This window comes from Triplophysa rosa, linkage group LG19 (genome assembly GCF_024868665.1).
Source record: "Triplophysa rosa linkage group LG19, Trosa_1v2, whole genome shotgun sequence".
NCBI classification, from domain to species: Eukaryota; Metazoa; Chordata; class Actinopteri; order Cypriniformes; family Nemacheilidae; genus Triplophysa; species Triplophysa rosa.
The window spans coordinates 19,874,656-19,895,219 of record NC_079908.1 but is presented as its reverse complement, the minus strand read 5'-3'; the positions used below and the strand labels follow the sequence as shown (position 1 = coordinate 19,895,219).

General features: G+C 36.5%; 2 protein-coding genes across 2 annotated transcripts; both read left to right on the top strand.

The window, feature by feature from the left end:
- The first annotated feature begins 3,444 nt into the window (after positions 1–3,444).
- Positions 3,445–5,434, top strand: LOC130569887 (prostate stem cell antigen-like). Its single transcript, XM_057359784.1, is given in 4 exon segments — positions 3,445–3,493; positions 3,581–3,700; positions 4,215–4,334; positions 4,794–5,434. Coding segments are annotated over 4 exon segments (357 nt in total). The 3' UTR covers positions 4,862–5,434.
- Positions 5,435–13,710: 8,276 nt separating this feature from the next.
- LOC130570057 (CD59 glycoprotein-like) lies at positions 13,711–16,191 on the top strand. The gene is made up of 4 exons (XM_057360147.1): positions 13,711–13,927; positions 14,025–14,138; positions 14,249–14,377; positions 15,512–16,191. Exons 1-4 carry the CDS (start codon positions 13,879–13,881, stop codon positions 15,577–15,579), a joined length of 360 nt encoding a protein of 119 aa, XP_057216130.1. The 5' UTR covers positions 13,711–13,878; the 3' UTR covers positions 15,580–16,191.
- Positions 16,192–20,564: the final 4,373 nt, after the last annotated feature.

The window sequence follows — 20,564 nt, the reverse complement described above, 5'->3', positions numbered from 1 at the left end:
TATAACGGGGGCCTCAAAGCAATGTACTCTGCACAAAGGGGGCCGTACAATGAAAAAGTTTGAGAACCACTGACCTAAACAATATTTAATCAAATAGGTTGATGCTTTGTGCAAATATCTTACGCTAATGCCAAATAAGATGGCATTAACAAATGGCACCCCTCAAGTAGTTTATATTACTTTTATTTTGATTGTAATCAGCAATAATTCATTAAACGATAATTGAACACAAAAAGTAAAGAATACTGTGGCCTCGAGAGACTTTCATACACAGCCACTAGATGGCGCATCTACGTCATTCATCAGCGTTCATGGACTCACTGGATACATAAATATAACTCTCAAAATTATTCTCTGAATGAAGCGGTCGCTCTGCGCATTTATAACAAGCGTGCGCACGTGACGTAGAGAGTGTAGAAAGGATCCTGTTGGCCGGCTGTATGATGACTACATGCACACCCCCAAACCCCAACCCGTCACGAATAAAAATAAATCGAATTTATGCAATTTACGCGGGTGATCCCAGCAAGGTAAAAAAAATATGGAAATCCGTATTTATGCGTAAAAATCACATCCACGAGAAAGCTTCATTGTAAAGCCCAGTGAGTGGGGCCCGTCGTAATAGCCTGCACTGGGGCCCGTCATTACTATGTTATGCCACTGCATAGTCCAGTTGAACTCAAAATTACTTTTACTTCTATTTACACTTGTTTTTTTAAACCCTGCACAATGTTATGAAGAAGCAACAGCCATTTACAGCACTAGCATTAACAATGTAATGTCCATGTTATCATGTCTATCCTTCAATCACTTAACTAATCAAGGTGGATATAGGATATAGAAAGTAATTAGTAATAAGGAACTAAATACTTTTTGGAGAGAGTAATTTGTACAGTAATCTAATTACACTATTGAATATGTAATTAGTAACTAGTAATTAATTACTTTTTCAGAGTAACTTACCCAACACTGGTTATGTTGTGATTCTGCCTCATCTTGTCATGATCTTGTGGCAGAATCACGGCAGGATCTCCTGTTTAATGTGGAGAGAAGCAGTTTTGGCCTTCCATATTCTACCTCTCTCAGGTGTCGCCTCTTTTAGCCCTGCCCTCTCGTTCCCTTGTTAACTTCTCCTTAGTGTTTGATCCCCGTCACCCTCCCTGTGTTATTATCCCTCGTTTGTATTCCCCTTTATATAGTCCTCTTGTTTCATTGTCTTGTGCTCGTGCATTGCGTTCTATGTTCCCTGTATTGCCTGTGCCTCTTGTTGCTGTTTCGTCTGTCATAGTAAGTGTTTAGTTTAGTTTAGTTTAGTTTAGTCCATGTCAAGTGTTTGTGAGTCTAGTGTTTAGTTAGTTTACGTCCCTATTACTTGTATTATTATCTTGTTCTTGTTTACACCCCATCGCGGGTTTTTGTTTTGTGTTCTTTTTAATAAAAGTCTTTTGTTCTCCCTGTACTCCCGCTGCCTGGAATTGGGTTCTCCCTGCCGTTCATGACAGGTTATCAATGGTGATCTCTTAAAACCACCATTATAACTAAAACTCTTTCAATACCACAGAACAATCAACTTTAATAAGTCTCCTACTTTTGTCATCTTGTTTAAAATGCATAACAAACATAACACTATTTCGACACTCTCATTATTATTATCTTTTTTCACTCTCATTATGCATTCCATGCTATGCATGCTTGGAGCTGAAATTTCCCTTTCCTGACTTCATTTGAAAGATATCAATAAAAGAGTTAAACACATTTAAACGTATTAAATTGAAAGAACGTTTCACAGTTCTGAGTACAGTTCATTTATTTTTTAATCAGCAGAATACGGTTTGGTAATACATGGCTTAAAGTTATAAAGTGTTAAAGGAGCTACTGTATCTAGGAGTGGTAAATCTGTGCTACTACAACTACAAGAAAACATGTCAAAGCGCAACCAAAAGACGTGTGTGTCCATTCAGTGTTTTCATTTCAGAGAAAGCAGACCCAATTTAATATTTAAGTTTCTCATATATAGTATATTTTTTATTTATTTATTTATAACAGGGACAATGCATATTAATAAACATTACTGTAAATATGCCAGAGTTAGCCAAAAGGCTATTTTTTTCTTTTTTTCCTTTTTTTTTTGTTAAATTTTTTCTTAAATTTTTTTTTATTTTTTTTTTTTTTTATTATTTTTTTATTTTTATTTTATTTTATTTTTTTTAAAAAAAGGACTATAAGCTAAAATGTATAATATAAATGTACAAAAAAAACAATATTGTATCCTCTCTTCTGGTGGATGAACCTCTTTGTCGTGTGCATGTGTTTATTCACTCTTTCTCCGGAGATAAAATATACTATTGTGAAGGATGATAGAATACAAGTTTATAAAAATCAACCTGTGTGTGTGTTTTTGTTTGTCTATAAAATGTCAGATCCACCTATTGGCATCATCCAGTGGTCCCCAGAAGGGAACTTTTTACCAATTTTAATTTGAAAGTACAAATGTAAAAAGGTTTTGTGAGGGTTTGGTTTACTGGTCAGGTGAGGATAAGGGGATAGAATATTCCGTTTGTATTATAAAAATTATTATGGACTAATCAGCCCATAAAGGGTTGTCTACTGCCAAAGAAATGTAGAAGTGGATCCATTAACTTTGGCTTTGGAAGAATAGTCATTCTGTTATGTTTTCATTGTCCATACTATATTAACAAAAAATATTTTTTGACTGGCAAAGTCAAATCAGTTTGTACTTTCTTTGCAATAACAGATAAATAAATAAACAAACAAAAATATATTTTCAGCACCAGCCTCAATATTTTACACCTAGCATAAGAGCTTTGAAAACATGACCATCTGACTGTACATTTTATACATTTGCTTCCATCAATAAATATTATATTATGTATCTTTGGTTTAATAAGTTACCTACTTTCTGTAATTTAGCTTTTATCTTATTTGCAATTGTTGCACAATATTTTGCAGTCAAACTTTCTATGAAATGGAATCTGAATGTATCGTCAATCACCGGTAGGTGGTAGCAGACTGTTGGAGATACAGTTCCTGATATGCATGCTTGCTTCTGCTTTCAATTTCAGATTTTGTTTAAAAAAAACGAATATAATATAAGAATATAATCTTTACAATTACAGGTGACTCTCAAAATACCTGACAACCAATTCTTCTGTTCCATTGCGTTTTTGTTGGGTCTGAGCATTATAAAAACAGATTAACTGATGCCCCCCCACAGGTGTTTTATACAGGAAGACTTTAGAGAGGAAGGGCGTGAGAACTGGAGTTAAAGAACCTTGCATCAAGCTATTTGTAAAAACTGTAAAAATAAGTCAAGCTCCATTTTTAAGGGGCAGCACAAAGTTTGTGCATGAAACCCTCCCCTTTCTGAACAATATAAAAGACCACTGAAACACTGAAACCAGCTCGCTCCTCTCCTGACCGAACATGGATCTGCGCATCACCATCGCACTTCTCTTCATACTCATCTCTGGAGGTAAAACAATACTCAACATGCATCAATGTGTCTTATTTGATTTACATAAAGAAGTTACTGAAAGTCTCTCTCTTGTTTTCCCTCAAGGACACTCTCTCAAGTGTTACGTGTGCCCACCTGATCCGAAAGGTGTTTGTGATGCAAAAGAGGAGACATGTGCTGCTTGATTTTCAAAATGTTTAACTGCAACATTGACAACTTCTCAAGGTAAATCCAGTTTGATTGTGGACATTTAACATTATAGTTAATGAATAGGCTTGCAATCTTTTTATAAACAAAGGCTACTGGTTTGATACTAAATATATAAAAAATGGGGTTAAGCCCTAATTATTTCGTTTTTTTCTTAGTCAATTTTACCCTATTTAGACCATCACATGCACTCTTCAAAACAAAGGTGCTTAAAGGGTTCTTCACTGCGATGCCATAGAAGAACCATTTTTGGTTCCACAAAGAACCATTCAGTCAAAGATATCTTTATTTCATTTGTATAATTTGAAGAACCTTTACTTGCCACAAGGAACATTTTGAAAGGTTTGGATGGCATCGTGAAGAACCTTTATATTTTAAGAGTGTGACCTCCAATTCGAGAACATGTAACGTGTTACTGTACATAAACTTAAAAATTCATTTTTTATGTAATTTAATGTTTAATGTTGACATGAACTGACACAAAACTTCTTATCTTAAGGAAAATTCTAATTTAAAAAAATCCTTTTTGAAGGTTCGTTTACAACGAAATCGTGTTCAATGCCGGATGATAAGTGTGTAACTGCAAGCGCAGAAACTGAAGCTGGGAAAGTTTCTGCCCGGTGCTGTGATACAGACCTTTGCAATGGCGCAGGTATTTCCTTGGACTTTTCCATGTGCTCATTTATACATAAATATTTTGATTTACCTGACACGTTTCTTCAAAGCATCTAAAGTTATACTTCCAGTTAGGGTCAACACGATAGTGACACGTAAACTTTTAAGCAGAATAACCAGTGTTCATTTTTTTGTCCACAAAAAATGCTATTTTCTTTTTTCTTTTTTTGTCCACAATTCAGGCTATATTTGCAACATGTATCATGTTTTATGTGTAGCTTGCTATCAAGAGTTTAAAATAAGCGATTAATGACATCTTTATGAACTCTCTGTGATGTTTATTGTAAAATCTGGGTGAAAAAGTAAAGCTCAGGGTCATAGAATATATGCAGCATTGAAATGGTACTAACTTTATAGTTAGTTAAACAAAAACATATATATAGTTAAGTATTTGTAGTGTGTTAGTTTTGTGTTAAACACTTTGTGTTTTGATCAGATGGAGGCTATAAGGGCAGTTTTCTCCTCCTGCTGTGTCCACTGTTCTTCTACTCTCTGTGTCACTGAATTCAGCACAACTTCAGATTCTTCAAGAACACAAACAACAACCACAACACCAGAATGTAACTCAATTTACAAAATACTTGACTAAATTAAGCTCGTTTATTGCTCTTGTTTGTATTTTACTGATCAGAACGCTGTATCAATTATCCACAAATTATTCAAATGCAAATTTTGTTTTTTTGTGAATTTGTAACTGATTCTGATGTTTGAATAGCTTATAGAAACATCATGTACAACATTCAAGGCATTTAAAAGTAAATATTATTCAAAAAGGTTTTAAGTTTGAAATCATGTTTGATTTCGATACAGTCACATGTAAAACAAAAACGTAATTTCCACTGAAACATCCAATGTTGTTTTATTGCTATATTTTTGCACCCCGGCTTTTTAAAACTAAACAAAACAAAGGTGAAATTGCCAAACCCAACATGTAATAAAGTAGAGAGCTTAAATGTGTGTTTGTGTGTTGCTTTTTGAATAATTATGGATGCTCTTTTACATAATTTGCATAAAAAAATTAAAAGTGTTTTTCTATTTTAAACCCCTTTGAAACACATGTTGTTCGCCTATTAATGTAATTAAACTTAAAAACCTTCTTGGCATTTCTAAAATAAATTATTTTCTTGAGAACAGGGTTACAGTTAGGTTTTGTTTTCTCTGTCAGTACCCTACCACAGAACTGATTTCCTTTGAAAGTGTAAACTCGTGTTATACGCAGATCGAGGGGATCGGGTTGATTATTTCTCACACATACATTTGAAGTGAATTAGGGGTCTTTTAATGAACTAGGAAAAAGGATGCAAGTTTAATCTCTTGAGCGAATAAAAGTTATTCTAGGTCTAAATTCACAAAAACATTGGGATTAAAATAATACTGCATAAAATAATGATTTATGGGAGACTGGGGACGGTTGCAACACTTTCTGTATTTCCTACAGTTTCGCAGAGACTGTTTTTAGTAGAAAGCCAAATTTTTAATATGTTAAACCCACATCTGTCAGCTACCCACCTACACCCACCTGTAACGTGCGTATGTATGATAATATACGCACAAAGTCAAATGTTGCAACTGACCCCATAACAGGGGACAGTTGGAACACTCCACAGGGACAGTTGCAACATAATTAAAATGTAATAAAAAATATTCTATTACATAATTTTGCCATTTCTTTACTTTATAAGTCTTTAAAAAGTGAAACTGGAAGAATATTTTAAATAAAAAAGCAAGATACTGAACATGTAGCCTACTGAAATACTTGTGCGCACTTCTCTGAACTGAACTGTGTTGTTTGTTTGTGGGTGTGAACAGTTAAATTGATTGCAGACTAAATTGGAAAAAACATACTTCCAAGTAATGAGTAACAAACCATGTTTATTATTTTGTATTATTATTGTTGTTGTTGTTATTATAATCGTTAGGCTATGTTTTTAATGTAGGCTACACTGTGGTCTAGTCTGACAGTATTTCAAAGGTGGCTATTGAAAGAGTTCTTTATTAATCCTTACTACACGGCTCATTTGAATGCTTGATTCTGATTGGCCAGTCGCGACATTCCAAGGGTTGTTATTTTGAAATTTTCAAATAACAACCGCTCAAAACTAATAACACCCTGTAACCCGGATGCTGCAAATCATTTTGAGAGGGGCAGTTTAAATATTACACAAAAAATTATTATAAATATGTCTTTTAATAACATATATGACATTATATTTACAAATGATTAAACCAGTTTGCCTGTTCATGACGTTTGAAAGTCGTTTCTTACTTTAAAACCGAAACTGAACGGCTTTTCCTCGCGGAAGGTCTGCATTCGGTAAAAAATAGCTAATAAAATATTTCAAATTCACATTTTATGTCCAGTTTTTTTTCTCATGTTGCAAGTAGCCGTGTAATAAGTTGGATAATGTACAAGCAGCCGGCTGTTATGGCGAAATAAGCCCCTTCAAGCCCGATTCACATTTCGCGTCCAAAACCGCGCGGCAAACGCGAGCTGCACTGTGTTCTCCTTTTTTTCAAAAGCGGCTGGACTTTGCTCTCTCCTGGCATCTGTCGTCGCTAAGCAACCATGGGCCACGACAGCCGTTGAGACGAGGAGGTATAAACAAAGAATATATGAATTATATGCACTGAAAATACCTTGCAATAACTCTGCTACTAGATTTAGTTATGCTGTGATCATCTCTGTCTCCATCTTCACTAAGATTGTCTATATTGGCTGGTTGGTTCTTGTCACATGACCTGCGGTGCACTTGCGGCTTTCTGAAAAGTTTTTTCATGATGTGGTGCAGACGTGCCTGAAAAAAAGAGCGCGTCGCCCCATATTTTCGGCACTTGCTAGCAATGCCTTTTAGAAGCTTTGAAAATACTGATTTAATGATATAAATGTATAATGGTTACAGTCTCCCCTAGCTCGACCTGATTTTGGCAAGGTTGATGTCCTCAGGGCAACATATTTTGTTGACCTAAGGACAACATTGTTATAAATAAAACCTAAACCCACACCAAACCCCAATCCTAACCATAACTTACCCCTAAAATCAGAGGGAAATGATAAGTGATAAACAATGGTCTAGAAGCACCTAATCCTGGTTGGAAGATTAAATTTAAAATAAACTGTAAACTTATTTCTTAAATCTGATTGGTTGATTTAAATGTTGTCCCAGGGTCAACATGATGTTGCACTAAGGACATCAACCACTTGGTAAAAACAGGAGAGCCTCTCCCCTACTCCGTGGATTAAAGTTTTTGCTCGATATAAATATCCAGCATCCTCCTAGTTCTTCACTTAAACTAGCCCTATATGTAGCACAGTGGTTCCCAAACTTTTTGAAAGCAAGGCATCCCTTTGTAGTGTTTTTTTCCCCACAGCACCCCAACCCTGATTTAACTAAATGTACATGCGTACATTTCCACCCCTTACCCCTACACTTTCCCCTACCCCTCCATTTGGCGCGTTCACGTGAAGGGGTAGAGGTGTCTCAATTCTCTTTTGGTTGGAGGGGTAGGTGTAAGGGGAAGGGCCAGATAGCCCTTCAAACGAAGATTTTTCGGGATCTCATTTCAAACGAAGGGCTAAGAGAAATTCCCAACATGGCTGCTCACTCGAGCAAGCAGACCCATAATTGTAAGTAATTTTTGCCATAAAATAAGGATTTTTATGACAATTTTTCTTTTTATGTATGTTACATTCAATCTTGTGTTTGTATTTACGGTGATGTTCTTTTTAACGTTTGCAAAAAAAATCGCTAAAGTTTGCTAGCGGACAGCACTGATTGCACAATATTAGAAAATATATTTTTATGTCACATACCGGTGCATGTCCTCTGAAGTAACGTTAGGAGCTAGCAACGACGTATGATGACGTATACCAGTGTAGTGGTGTCCCATTTCTTAGCGGAAAATTTGTAACCCTTCCCCTTGCCACTTTGTTTCAAGGGGCAAGGGGAAGGGGCGAAGGGTAGGCGAAGGGGTATAAAATAGAATTGGGATTGGGCCTAAATCTGCCTCCACTAATTATTGTTTATTTTTTATAAGTTTAAAAAGGTGATCACTTTTGCTTTTTTGAGGGCTCATTTATGCTAACCTGCTTTGAGCAACTGTGATCTCATTACTATGTGTTGTGGATGTGACTTGTGCCATATCATCACCATTAATGCCTATGGAATTAATGATTAAATTACTATTAGAGCACAAAATAGTTTAGTAGAGTACAAAATTAATCATAGATCTAGTCACTTTATTTTGCTCTAAAAATGCCACCCTCAATAGGACAAAAAATGTGAGTCTTATTAGTTTTCTATTAAAAGTAGGATTTTTATTATGTTGGTATCGGTTGAATTTGGTATGTTAATATACCGTAATTGCATAAAACTGGTTTGGTTTGTTATAATTGTGACCCTGGATCACAAAACCAGTCTTAAGTAGCAGGGGAACATTTTTATTAAAAGACAAAAATACATTGTGTGGGTCAAAATGATCGATTTTTCTTTTATGCCAAAAATCATTAGGATATTAAGTAAAGATCATGTTCCATGAAGATATTTTGTAAATTTCCTACCTTAAATATATCAAAACTGTATTTTTGTGAGTGGATGGTCTGCCACAGTGCCCCTGATTAACAACTTCAAAGGCGATTTTCTCAATATTTTAATTTTTTGCGCTCTCAGATTCCTGAGTTTTAAACGGTTGTATCTCAGCCAGATATTGTCCTATTCTAACAACTCATATATCTATAGAAAGTTTATTTATTCAGCTTTCAGATTATGTAAAAATCTCAATATCGAAAAATTGACCCATAAGACTGGTTTTGTTGTCCTGGGTCACAATTATGCCCCCAATTCTTTCGAGTCATTCTGTGATCCATACACACATGGCATAGCATCAAAGTTTAAGAAACGTCTGTCCGAGAAGCTCAAAAACGGCATGTTACTTAGTTAGTTTCAAGGGAAATAATGTTCAAATAATGTTCTTTTTTGTTTGAAATCGGCCACGGTCACATTTTCTCTAAATTCGCAGTGAGTTTCTGTGGGTTTTATTACTGAAAAATCTGTGCCGGTGTCTACCTGGAATATGGTTCCGTCATAATTTTTATACAATCGCCTATTTTTCTCATTGGTTTTTAGGAGAGCCTGTTTCAGGGGAGCCGCCTCATCCTAGTCTTCAGAATTATCTGTACTCTTCTTTTTACTCAACTCAACTCAACTCAACTTTATTTATATAGCGCTTTTACAATTTTCATTGTTACAAAGCAGCTGCACATGACGTTTACGTCTGCTGGTTTTAGATTTCTCTTCCCTAAGCTCTTCACCAAAGGTTTTTCAGCTTTGACCATGTTAATGTGAGATTCTACACTGGTTTTCTCTCGTTCGAACATAATCTTCGCCTTCGATTATACTTCTCCTTGTGGTTAGAGTTTCGGGGGGCTTCACTTCCTGTGCCTGCTTCCTCTGTTCACGCAGTGAGGGCTCCAACAGCCGACACTCTTCTCCTCAAAGCATTTCTGCTCTGCCTCCTCTCTGTCCGTTGGAATTAACCTATGAAGATATTTCAGTAGCAAAACTTGAGAGCATGTAGATTTTAATTTGTGAAGTTGAGATTTGCACTCGTGGACAAAACTCACAAATCTGTCTTCTGCATTTGAAGTTGCAGAAAAATAGTCACAAATGTGTAAACTGGCATTTACAAAATACAAAATACAGATACAAATGCATAGCACATATTTACACTTTTTCCTAGATTCCGATTTGACAAGTTTTTACAACCTCTCAAATCTGTCACTGCAGTTTCAAATCTTCCCGCCTTTTGCTACTACTTTCGCGATAAACCCGTTGCAAAACTAACTTGTGCACTTGAAAGCTCAGAGGCGAGAGAAAGAACGGCATTTGATGACGTCACGTGGCTGAGCCACACCGCCACATAAAATCTACATGCTCTCAAGTTCTGCTACTGAAATATCTTCATATTAACCCCTCCAGAGTTTGAGCTAATTGTCTCCCTCCCTGCAGCCCGAACTCGGCTAGGACATGTAATCTATTGCCTCCCCTGATAATTCACGAACCTCGCCTTTAACACTGGTACTTTGTAGCTTAGCCTTTTTAAGCAATTTCCTTCCCTCTTCTAACACAACTAGGTTTTTTCCTTGTCTGAAGTAAACTCTAAGCGGTTCTTCGCCCTCGGGTGTGAACACAGCACCTGCGATTGCCGGCACATCGAGTGGTGGAGCATTTGGATCGAGTGCACATTCGTCTCCCTCTCTACGAGGTACGAAACTAGGAGCTATCAAGCTCCTCTTGGATTCTTCCCCAGGGTCGACCTCAACTAGGGTGAACCAACTTCTAGTCGGTATACCTTTTATTTCAAGTCCTGACTCATCGAACACCCTCACTTTAGGGAATCCTCCTTTACCCCCTTTCTCGGAGTAAACAAAGGTCGGAGCCTCTGCTCCTTCCCTCACTCTGAAGTTCACTATTGGGGAGATCATCCCGATCTCCCTCCAAGGTATATGATTGGCCCGTTTTTTCAGGAACGAGATCAATGGTGACCATCTGGTCCATCATAATCTGACAAACTCACCCTCCTCTGAGGATCTTTGAGTCTTTGTCTGTTCCTCTTTACAGGTCTGCATGAGCCTGCGCGCGCTTTACTTCCGTTCCTCTGAGCTTCCTCTGTGGTCTCTAGTGTGTGGTCTCTACTCTGACTTGCTCGTTTTCTTATTATCTCTGAATCTCTGAATCCCTGAACAAGCAGCGCTGATTCTTCAATCAGTGACAAAGAATCAACGTTGATGGCTGCTGCTTTGGCTCTGCACTTGGTCTTCCTCTCTTCTTTGATCCTAATTTTTTTTTCTGGAGACCTTGGACAATTAAATCATGCATGTCATATGTTCATGGTAAAATGACATATCATTTTTATTGGTTCTAGTAGGTGCATTATACACAACAACATCACATTATCTGTGGACTTAGGTAAAAAGAAGTGTTTTAATTTAGCACAGCATATGAACATCTTTGAATTGTCTTCCATTTGTTAAACAGCTACTATTCAAACAAGAAAATAACAAAACGAATAATTCTAACGAAATTTGTCGATGTACTGCGTTCACACACTTGTGACGCTACAGTTGACAGGAGCAAATTTTCGCGCATTACAGTTGAGGATTGGGCGATGATATCACAGAAGAAAGTATACAGTATACAGTATATTCAGCAGGTGCTTTAAAGGTCCCATTCCCCGCAATCCCATTTTTCAACCTTTAGTTAGTGTGTAATGTTGCTGTTAGAGCATAAACAATACCTGCAAAATGATAAAGCTCAAAGTTCAGTGTTAAGCGAGATATTGTCTTTAACAGAATTCGCTTTGCAAGAACTACAGAGAATGGCTGGAATCGGACAAGAGCCCTCTACTTCCCGGGTACATGATGTCACTATTCTGAGTGCTTTTAATAACCTCCGCCCAAAGGAATACGGCAGAAAATGGGCGAGACCTTCCTTGGAGAAGAGGAAGAGCCGCTGGAGTAGTGTTTGGTTATCAGAGATCGTAATCATTTGACTGAGCTACGCGCTAAACTACTTTCACTTTCATCACAGTCCTCCAGCTGGTCATAAGAGTTCAGCGACACACATTCTAAGATAACCAACGGTCAAATAACAGCTTCCGTGACTTTAACATCGGCTGTGAAAGCTGTTATGTGTAACACACTGATATTGTGTGTGTGTGCGCATACCTCAAAAACACTTCTATGAAACGTCCTTTGAAGTCCTGCTTGCAAATGTCGCCTGGTCAATCTGCTTGTTTTATTATCCAACTCGGGTGCGATACAAAAAGGCAAAACTAACGCTTCTGTTATTAGTGTTAATTAAAATAACCGGTCTGATGCCATTCGGTCCAGTGTCATTTCCCTTGCCATAGTAGGGAAAAAAAAGTGATCTCTAACAAAGATTGACGTTTGCACATGCACTAGCAGACCTCCGTTACACTTCGATCGATCCGCATGTTTTTAACTGATAAAGTGAAGTTGATGCCATTGTTACTGTTTATTACTAAAAGCCAAAGTTTATGAATACACGTGCACTGAGAGGGGCACCGACCAATCACAACAACATGAGAAGCGGAAGCTCGCTGATATGGTATGGGTGGGACATCTTCACACACACACTCTAAGCGGGGAACCAATCACGACAGACCTGGTCAGCTTTACCAATCAGAGCATTTCGGAAGGAGGGATTTTATATAGACCGGAAGAAATCCAGTCGTTTTGTTAGAATAGGGACAGCGGTGAACAATAGACTTGAAATATAAAGCGTTTTTTGAAATTAGAAACATGAACATCCATTGTTAAACACCCAAAAAACATAATCAAAGGTTCAAAAACAGCAAAAGACTGGCTCCTTTAATCCAAAATGACTCAGAGTGCGTGAGTTTCTGGTTAGGTCTAAAGATTCTTATTACTGAATGGCAGCGCTGTATTGACAAGTGATTTGTCAATAAATGAGTGATTTTAAAAGTATTTCAATACATTTTTAATGTGTAAGATTTCATGATGTGAGTTGAACATAATCTAACAGCAATATAACACATGTAACAGATAAGTGATGAAAATGGGTTAGGTTTTCTGGTCACAGAACTGTTGTTTCCCTTCTCACGACACTTCTTGGAAAAAAGCACCGCAGAGGAGGAGCAGCCACAACACCATCGGTGGTCTTACACCTTCATTAAAACTGTGTCAAAACCTCCTGCAGATGTACATGACACGCTATTAAATGCAGCAGACATACACAATTAATACAGGGATTTGTTAGTACATACATTAGCGCACACATGTGCTTTATTGCCATGAAGAACTACAGAAGAGTTGTAAAAAACAACTTTGCCAAGATATAAATAAAAATAGTTTTTACACTTATAGGTAAAACTAAAAAAACCTGACAACCAATTCCCCTCCGATCACAAGTAGATCAACCCCAGCTGTGTCACGTAAGCATGCCCGACAGTGAACAGCTGGAATAACCAGATAATATAATAGAAATAATATCATTACAAATCACTCCTAGGTTTCTATGTTTGTGCTCACTGTACGTTAACGGATGTTTCGCTCATTTGAATACTTTTTGTACACAGAACTTTTCAGTATTTGAGTTTGAGGTTATGGAATTTTATATGTTGGATTTACTCTCAGCAAAAACACAAGTTGTATATCAAAGAACTAAATGTGTTATGTTCCTCTACACGTGAGATGTCAGTGGCGCGGTGCATGCATAAAAATGTTTGAAGTGTTTTTGTTGGGTCTGAGCTTTATAAAGAGTGTTATATATAGTGAGATTTCTATCAACTTTTGCGAGGAGAGGCCTGAGGACTGGAGTTTAGAAACCCCACATTAAGCTTTTTGTAAAGAGACAACTGTAAAGAAAAGTCATACTCCATTTATTGAGGGGCAGCACAAAGTTTGTGCATTAATCCCTCCCATCTGAACAGTTATAAAAGACCACCAATACATTACCAGCTCATTTCTCTCCTGACCAAAGATGGATCTGCGCATCACCATTGTCCTTCTCTCTGTTTTCATCACTGGAGGTTAAAACCCTCTCCATGCATCAATATGTATTCATGTATTAATATCTATCAGAGAGATTTACTGAATATCTTTTTCGCTCTAATGTTTCCACTCAAGGACACTGTATCAGATGTTATGCGTGCGAGTCTCGTGGCTCTGATGTTTGTGAAGAAAGAATAATATCATGTTCTGATCGAGATTCATGTGCAAGTACAAGAGAGACAAAGTACCGTAAGTCCAGGTTGATGGAGTGGAAATGATCAAATGTGATTTGGCTTGTAGCATATTAGAATGGTTTTTTTTCTAGTATACTGTATATCAAGGCTTTTGTGTTTTTGTAGGTTCTACCAAAGTGTCTGTCCTAGGTAAAGGATGTTTAGAGAAAGAACATTGTATATCTGGCACTCTACGGCAAGAGACTGGGTTCGTTTCTTTACAGTGCTGTAATACGGACCTATGCAATGGTGCAGGTATTTCCTTTGGCTTTTCCATATACTCATTTATAGGGATGCAACAATATTATCGATATCGTGTTTTTGCAATAGCAAAATTTTCGCAATATTATCGTGGTCACATGACTGTGAAACGATAGGTCTTCCGGGCCTAACAGAGAATGTTCGAAAAAACTAATAGATGTTACCTTTGGCAAGGTCCTTCTGGTGTGATTATTTTATTCTATAAAAGGGTCATTTGACCCATCTCATACTATAACTCAAATCTCTAAGCAACAGTTATGATTAGAAAAGAGGATGCTTATGGCACGTTCCCAAGTCAACCTTTTTAAATGTAAATATTGCAATAAATATTGCACCGTGGAATTTATACAGAGGTATTATCGTACAGTGAGATTTCGATATTGTTATATCCCTACTTATTTACTTTGAAATGTATTGATTAAATTGATACTTTTCTACAAAGCAACTACAGTTTTACAGTTACAGTATAGGGTCATACATTTACATACGGCTTGAAAAATCTGCAAAATGTTAAAAAACACGTTGGGTCCTGATCACATTGGTAGGGTTTATGGTGCAATAACAACTGGCTGCCTTGTACATTATCCCTTACAAGGCGGAGGAACTTTTTCACGATAACCGTCTGCCTATTACACGGCAGCTTGCCTCATAATTAATGAAATATTGATTTGAAATACTTGATTACCTATTTTGCAACGAACGCATAACCTCGTGAGGAAAATCTGTTTACTTTTGGTTTTAAGGTAAGACACAAAGTTCAAACGCAATTTGGTTTAATAATTTGTATATCAAAATTCAACGACAGATATTTAGATATGGCAAAATGAACAGGTAGAGTGACATGTCCATGTCCTTAGAAACCACAGTCCACACTATACAATATATATTCACATCCACCAAGGAAAATCAATTAAGCCCAGAAGTAAAGCTCAGGTTTACATGCATTGAAAAGTACTTTAAAGTTAAGCATTCGTAGTGTACTGTATTTGATCTTTTTTTTTACGACACTGAATCCACATCAAATCCTAATCATCAGAATCTGTGACTTTATGAACAAAACACCTTAACATGACTTCAGGTAGATAAAATGCAGCTTTGTGTTAATGAGACATGTTCTGTTTTGATCAGATGGACTCTATAAGGGCAGTTTTCTCCTCCTGCTGTCTCCGCTGTTCTTCTACTCTCTGTGTCACTGAATTCAGCTGCAGTGAAGAGCACATCACTGAAACCACACATGAATTACAGCACAACGCTTTACTAAATGTTGTTTATTGCTCATCTTTGCTGTCCTTACCCAAACAATATGTTGTTTAATAAGAGAAAAAGAACATGCTGTAAGTAATGTATAGAAATAGGTGACCGTAAAAAACAGATAAAGTCTCACAGTCTAATTATGAGGAAACGAGCATCAAAGTTTGATTAAACCATTAATATCACTATGATTTCAATCGTTGACATGGTACCCAATATTAAAGTCACCAAGATTATATTTTCACAGAATATTCTTTACATTATAGGATGATTTTATGTAAATCACAAAATATGAAAATATCTGAAATGTATTTTCCCAGTGCAAAACTCATCCTCAATAAAATGAAAAAAGTCTTTAAGAAATGAAGTTCATTCAAAGGTCTGATTATAATGTATAAAGTGACTATAATATGTGTTTTATTCTGATGTGCTGGTTAAGTTCAGGTTCGTTTTGTGTTCATTAAATACTTTCTGTTTGATCAGAGTCTATAAGGGCAGTTTTCTCCTTCTGCTGTGTCCACTGTTCTTCTACTTTTGTTTCACTGAATTCAGCACAACTTCAGATTCTACAAGAATGTGACGATTTACAAAATACTTGACTAAATTAAGCGTTCTTGTTGCTTTTGTTGGTATTTTGCTGATCAGAACTATCCACAAACTATTCAAATGCAAATTTTGGTTTTTGATTTGCAAACATAGTACAAGGTAACATCCAAACACGTCAGAACAGTGTTTTGCCCAACAAATGTATTTAGTAAACCATATAAATGTATTCAAGTTTTGAAACGTGTAATTATTTGCCACAACTTTCTTAGCATTCATGATAGATACTCTTGTCTTGATGACAAGGTTAATTGAAGGTCTTCAGGGATTAAAAGTACCGATTTGATTTGCTTTCAGGTTTTAGAAGGAACACCTATTATTGAACACACCCAGTCTGAAGTGTTTTATGGTTTTTTTAATGTAACTGGGAAACAGGATGCTAGTTTAATTTTTGTTGACTTAATAAGAATACAATTATTCTTGGTCTGATTTCATGTCTTCTCATTTGAGCCAGCCCCCCCCTTCTCATTTGAGCCCCCCCCCTCTTTTGATCAGCTATAAAAAGGCCACTTAAATGTGCTCATCATTTTATTCTATTCCTGACTGACCAGTGATGGATCAGAACATCTTCATTGTTCTCCTTTTTACTCCTTTAGCTGGAGGTACAGCACAAATACAAAAGCATATTTAACATTTCATTAACTACAAAAACAAACAACTGACAGTTTCTCCCTTTTTTTTAGGAAACTGGCTCACATGTCATCAGTGTAAAAGCGAGGAGGGTTAGGCCCGATTCATATATTCGTTATTTTATATATATATTCGCTTGGAAGGAGCATCGGTTAACTCCTCCCCTTCAACTGTCAGACTGCTGCCAGTTCCATTTCAAAATGCAACGGCCATGTCAGAAAACATCCAATCAAATCGCAGAGAAAAACGAAAGCCACGCCCACCATTTTTCTCATTAGAAATTCCATTTCAAGGGGACTTTATTGATGCCAATTACAAAAAGTGAGGGTTATTTCTGTGTACAGAAAGTTTTCACAAAACATACCAGCCTAACCGCTTGTGAATGAATAAAATTGTCAGCTGTTGCTTAAACAAATTGAACTGTTTGGGAAATGAAGACTACTGCATTACAGCGAAAGGTGAGAATTTGGTAACGGAAGGATTATGTTCTCTTTAATGAACAAATAGTTCTTGTAACGCTGTCGCGTTGTGCCGCATCCAAAAGCTAGAAGCTGTCTTTTTACACTGACCGCGAAAGCAGTGTTTCAAAAGGCCCTTCATGACAACTTTGAGGAGGGTGAATGTTTTTATAACTCACCCGTTTAAATTATATTTAGCCTTAAAATTCTGCAAATTAGGTGCGTGGCCACTTGAGAGACAAGTCTGTTTCAGCATCCAGGCGCCTCAGCTCCAACCACGTTCTGCCTCTTTGCCCATTTTCGATTATCCGGGAGTGACGCGCTGCTAAGATGGCGACAGCCAGCTCCGCCCACTTTAAGCTTCAAAACAGCTCCTCAGAAACCTACGGGTGACATCAATAACCACGTCTATGTTTTATACAGTCTATGGGTACAACTAACCGTAAACACTTCAACCGATTCAAAGTCAGATTCTACAGTATTTCTGGGACATGTGCAAAAACCCTTAATAACTCAACACAAAGTCAATGAAACAGCACAAGAGAGCAAACACAAGGCCTTTAAAAAGATATGGGTCTAAAGAGGTTAATGAAGGGCAAACAGGTGACAAACTACATTACCAGCTAAATGTTCAGGTAATGATATCTCATATCACATGATATCCCATTAGCAAAAGATGGTTCTCTTTCACACACCCTATTTTCTTACAAACTTAAATTAAACAGCCATTGATGGCACCCTTTTGTAGTAAACTGGTAACTGATGCGAGTTTCCTGGACCCTTCGTTAATCAACAATACACAAACATCTCAAATATAATGTGCAACCAAAAGAAGCTGTAGGTCTGTTCAGAAGATTTCTTGTTTCATTTCAGAGAATGCCCACCCATTCTCATATTCAAGTTCACTTTTACCCAGTCTCCTTCTCTTTTGGTCATCTATAAAAAGGGCACTGAAAAGGGCTCGTCATTTTAATCTCCTCCTGACTGACCAAAGATGAACCTGAACATCATTATTTTCTCATTTACTCTTTTTGCTGGAGGTACAGTACAAAACACAACAGCCTATTCAATGTTCCATTAGCTACAAATACAGATAACTGATTGTTTTGCCCTCATTCTGTTTTCTGTCCGGACACTCGCTGAGATGTTGTCAGTGTGAAGGTCCGACGGGTCCTTGTGATACCTTTACTTTGTGGCCCTTGTCTTGTCTCACCTTGCTCCTGTCTGTATTTACTTTCCTTTATTCTCTTTGTCTCACTTGTTTGTCTTTGTCGAATTCATTTCCCATCGTCTGTCAATGCCTGTCCAATGACTGTGTGTTTGTTGACAACACTCCCACCTGCTGGCCGGTACAGGTACTGATTAACAGCCTGACAATGAGTGTTTCAGCTACAACTAGCGGAAAGAACATGTGAAACATCTCACAAACATACAGATTTCTTGTATTGGAAAAGCAAAAATATTACAAGTCATATCAATTAAATAAAATCTATTTTATTTTGTGTTGAGTGTTTTCAGGGGCTTTTGACAATACTTATGTTATGGCAATGCTTATTTGACACTACAACATTTATTGTTTGCCCTTTTACACATGCTGGATCCTATGAACACTGTGTGAGAGATCTTGTTAATCTGAAATGTTTTTTCCTTGGCAAAACCAATAAATCATAAAAAAGTCCTTTTAGAATGAATTCAAATGTCTGAAACAACATGATCTTATTTCACAGCTGCTATTTTTATAGTATTAGATTGTTTTTAACTAACAGTAACTTATACATATTTTCCCTAGTATTTTGAAAGCAGTAAACACCTTTGAATGTGCTTCACATAAATTTTGTTATGCATCTTTATCAGGCATCCACGTACTTCTCAGAAGTATACTTAAATTTACTCTTAAGTATACTTGATTTTACTGAGTGAAAAGTTTAAGTATATTTGGCCTATACTTGTACTTAATATTTTGACTTCTATTATACTGATCAGATGTGCTGTCTCATGTAAGAGTGTAATTTTCATACACACACGTTCTTTTTTATATTTATTATAGAAAGTATAAATTAACATTGAAAACGTCTGTTTTCTATTGTGCTTTGTGCTTTGTTGTTTGTTGTTCATTCAGTTTCATTCAAATCATTAGTCTGTACTTGCCCTGTCAGCAGTTGTACTGGTCCCAACAGTTTTTCATCCCCAGTTTACTCTCAATATTTTACCTTAAAAATGTCATAAATGAAAACATTAAGAAGTCAGTGTTATTTAGAAAGATAATATGTGTGAAATCACACGCTTACGTGATACCCACACAACACACATATGGCTCATTAATTAAAAACTGATTTCTGACAAACAAACCGATGTGGTGTAACTTTCAGAGACACGACCAAAGGGTTGGCTTTATGAAAACCAGTCAAGACGAGTTTCTCAGCTTCAACACCTTTTAGCTTCGTGATCTACACATAACGCTCATTCAACCTTGATTTAGAATGTGTACAAGGAGCCATGGCACTTAAGATGTTGACAACGTACCATACTGGTTGTACCTGTTTGATTGAAACTGCAGCTTTTCTCATATATACAATAGAATTGGTTATTAAAAACCAGCTGACTTGTTTAGCTGCATTACAAAAAAATATATGACATGAAACATTAATCCATACATTAAAATCTCATTAAAACATCACAATCACAATACAAAATCATTATAGAGACATTTACGTATACAACTCTAATGAGGTATTTTCATGTGTAAAATGTTGGGTTTAGGACCCATAAATTAATGTTCTAATAGCTTTAACTTGTTGACCATCAACTTAAAAAAATAAGGTCACTGGTTGCCTTAAGATTTTGAGTTAATTCAACTTAACACAACACAACAGGTTTGCATCAAATTCATTGAGTTAACTAATATTTTTTAAGTTAAATTAACTCAAAGTTTTAAGGCAACCAGGTAACTTATTTTTTTAAGTTGACACAACAAAAACAAAGAATAATTTTTACATCCTCTGTAAATACTGTAGACTAGCTGTAAATGTCAAACTTTTCCTGATTAAAATAAGTTTTCAGTACTTTTTCCAAGTATGCAACGCTTGAAGAAGCATTCAGTTGCAATCTAGGCGGTGGGACAAAGCACTTTGAGGCATGAATCTTCTTTTAGCTTTAAGTAAGGTAATTTAATTAACAAATCATTTAACCAGACCTACAGTAACTGTCTTTGTGTGCGTATTTATGTTGTTTTCCTGATC

Coding starts and splice junctions, on each gene's coding strand:
- LOC130570057 (XM_057360147.1), top strand. CDS start 13,879: ATGGATCTGCGCATCACCATTGTCCTTCTCTCTGTTTTCATCACTGGA. Junction 14,139..14,248: donor TACAAGAGAGACAAAGTACC/GTAAGTCCAGGT, acceptor GTGTTTTTGTAG/GTTCTACCAAAGTGTCTGTC. Junction 14,378..15,511: donor GGACCTATGCAATGGTGCAG/GTATTTCCTTTG, acceptor TGTTTTGATCAG/ATGGACTCTATAAGGGCAGT.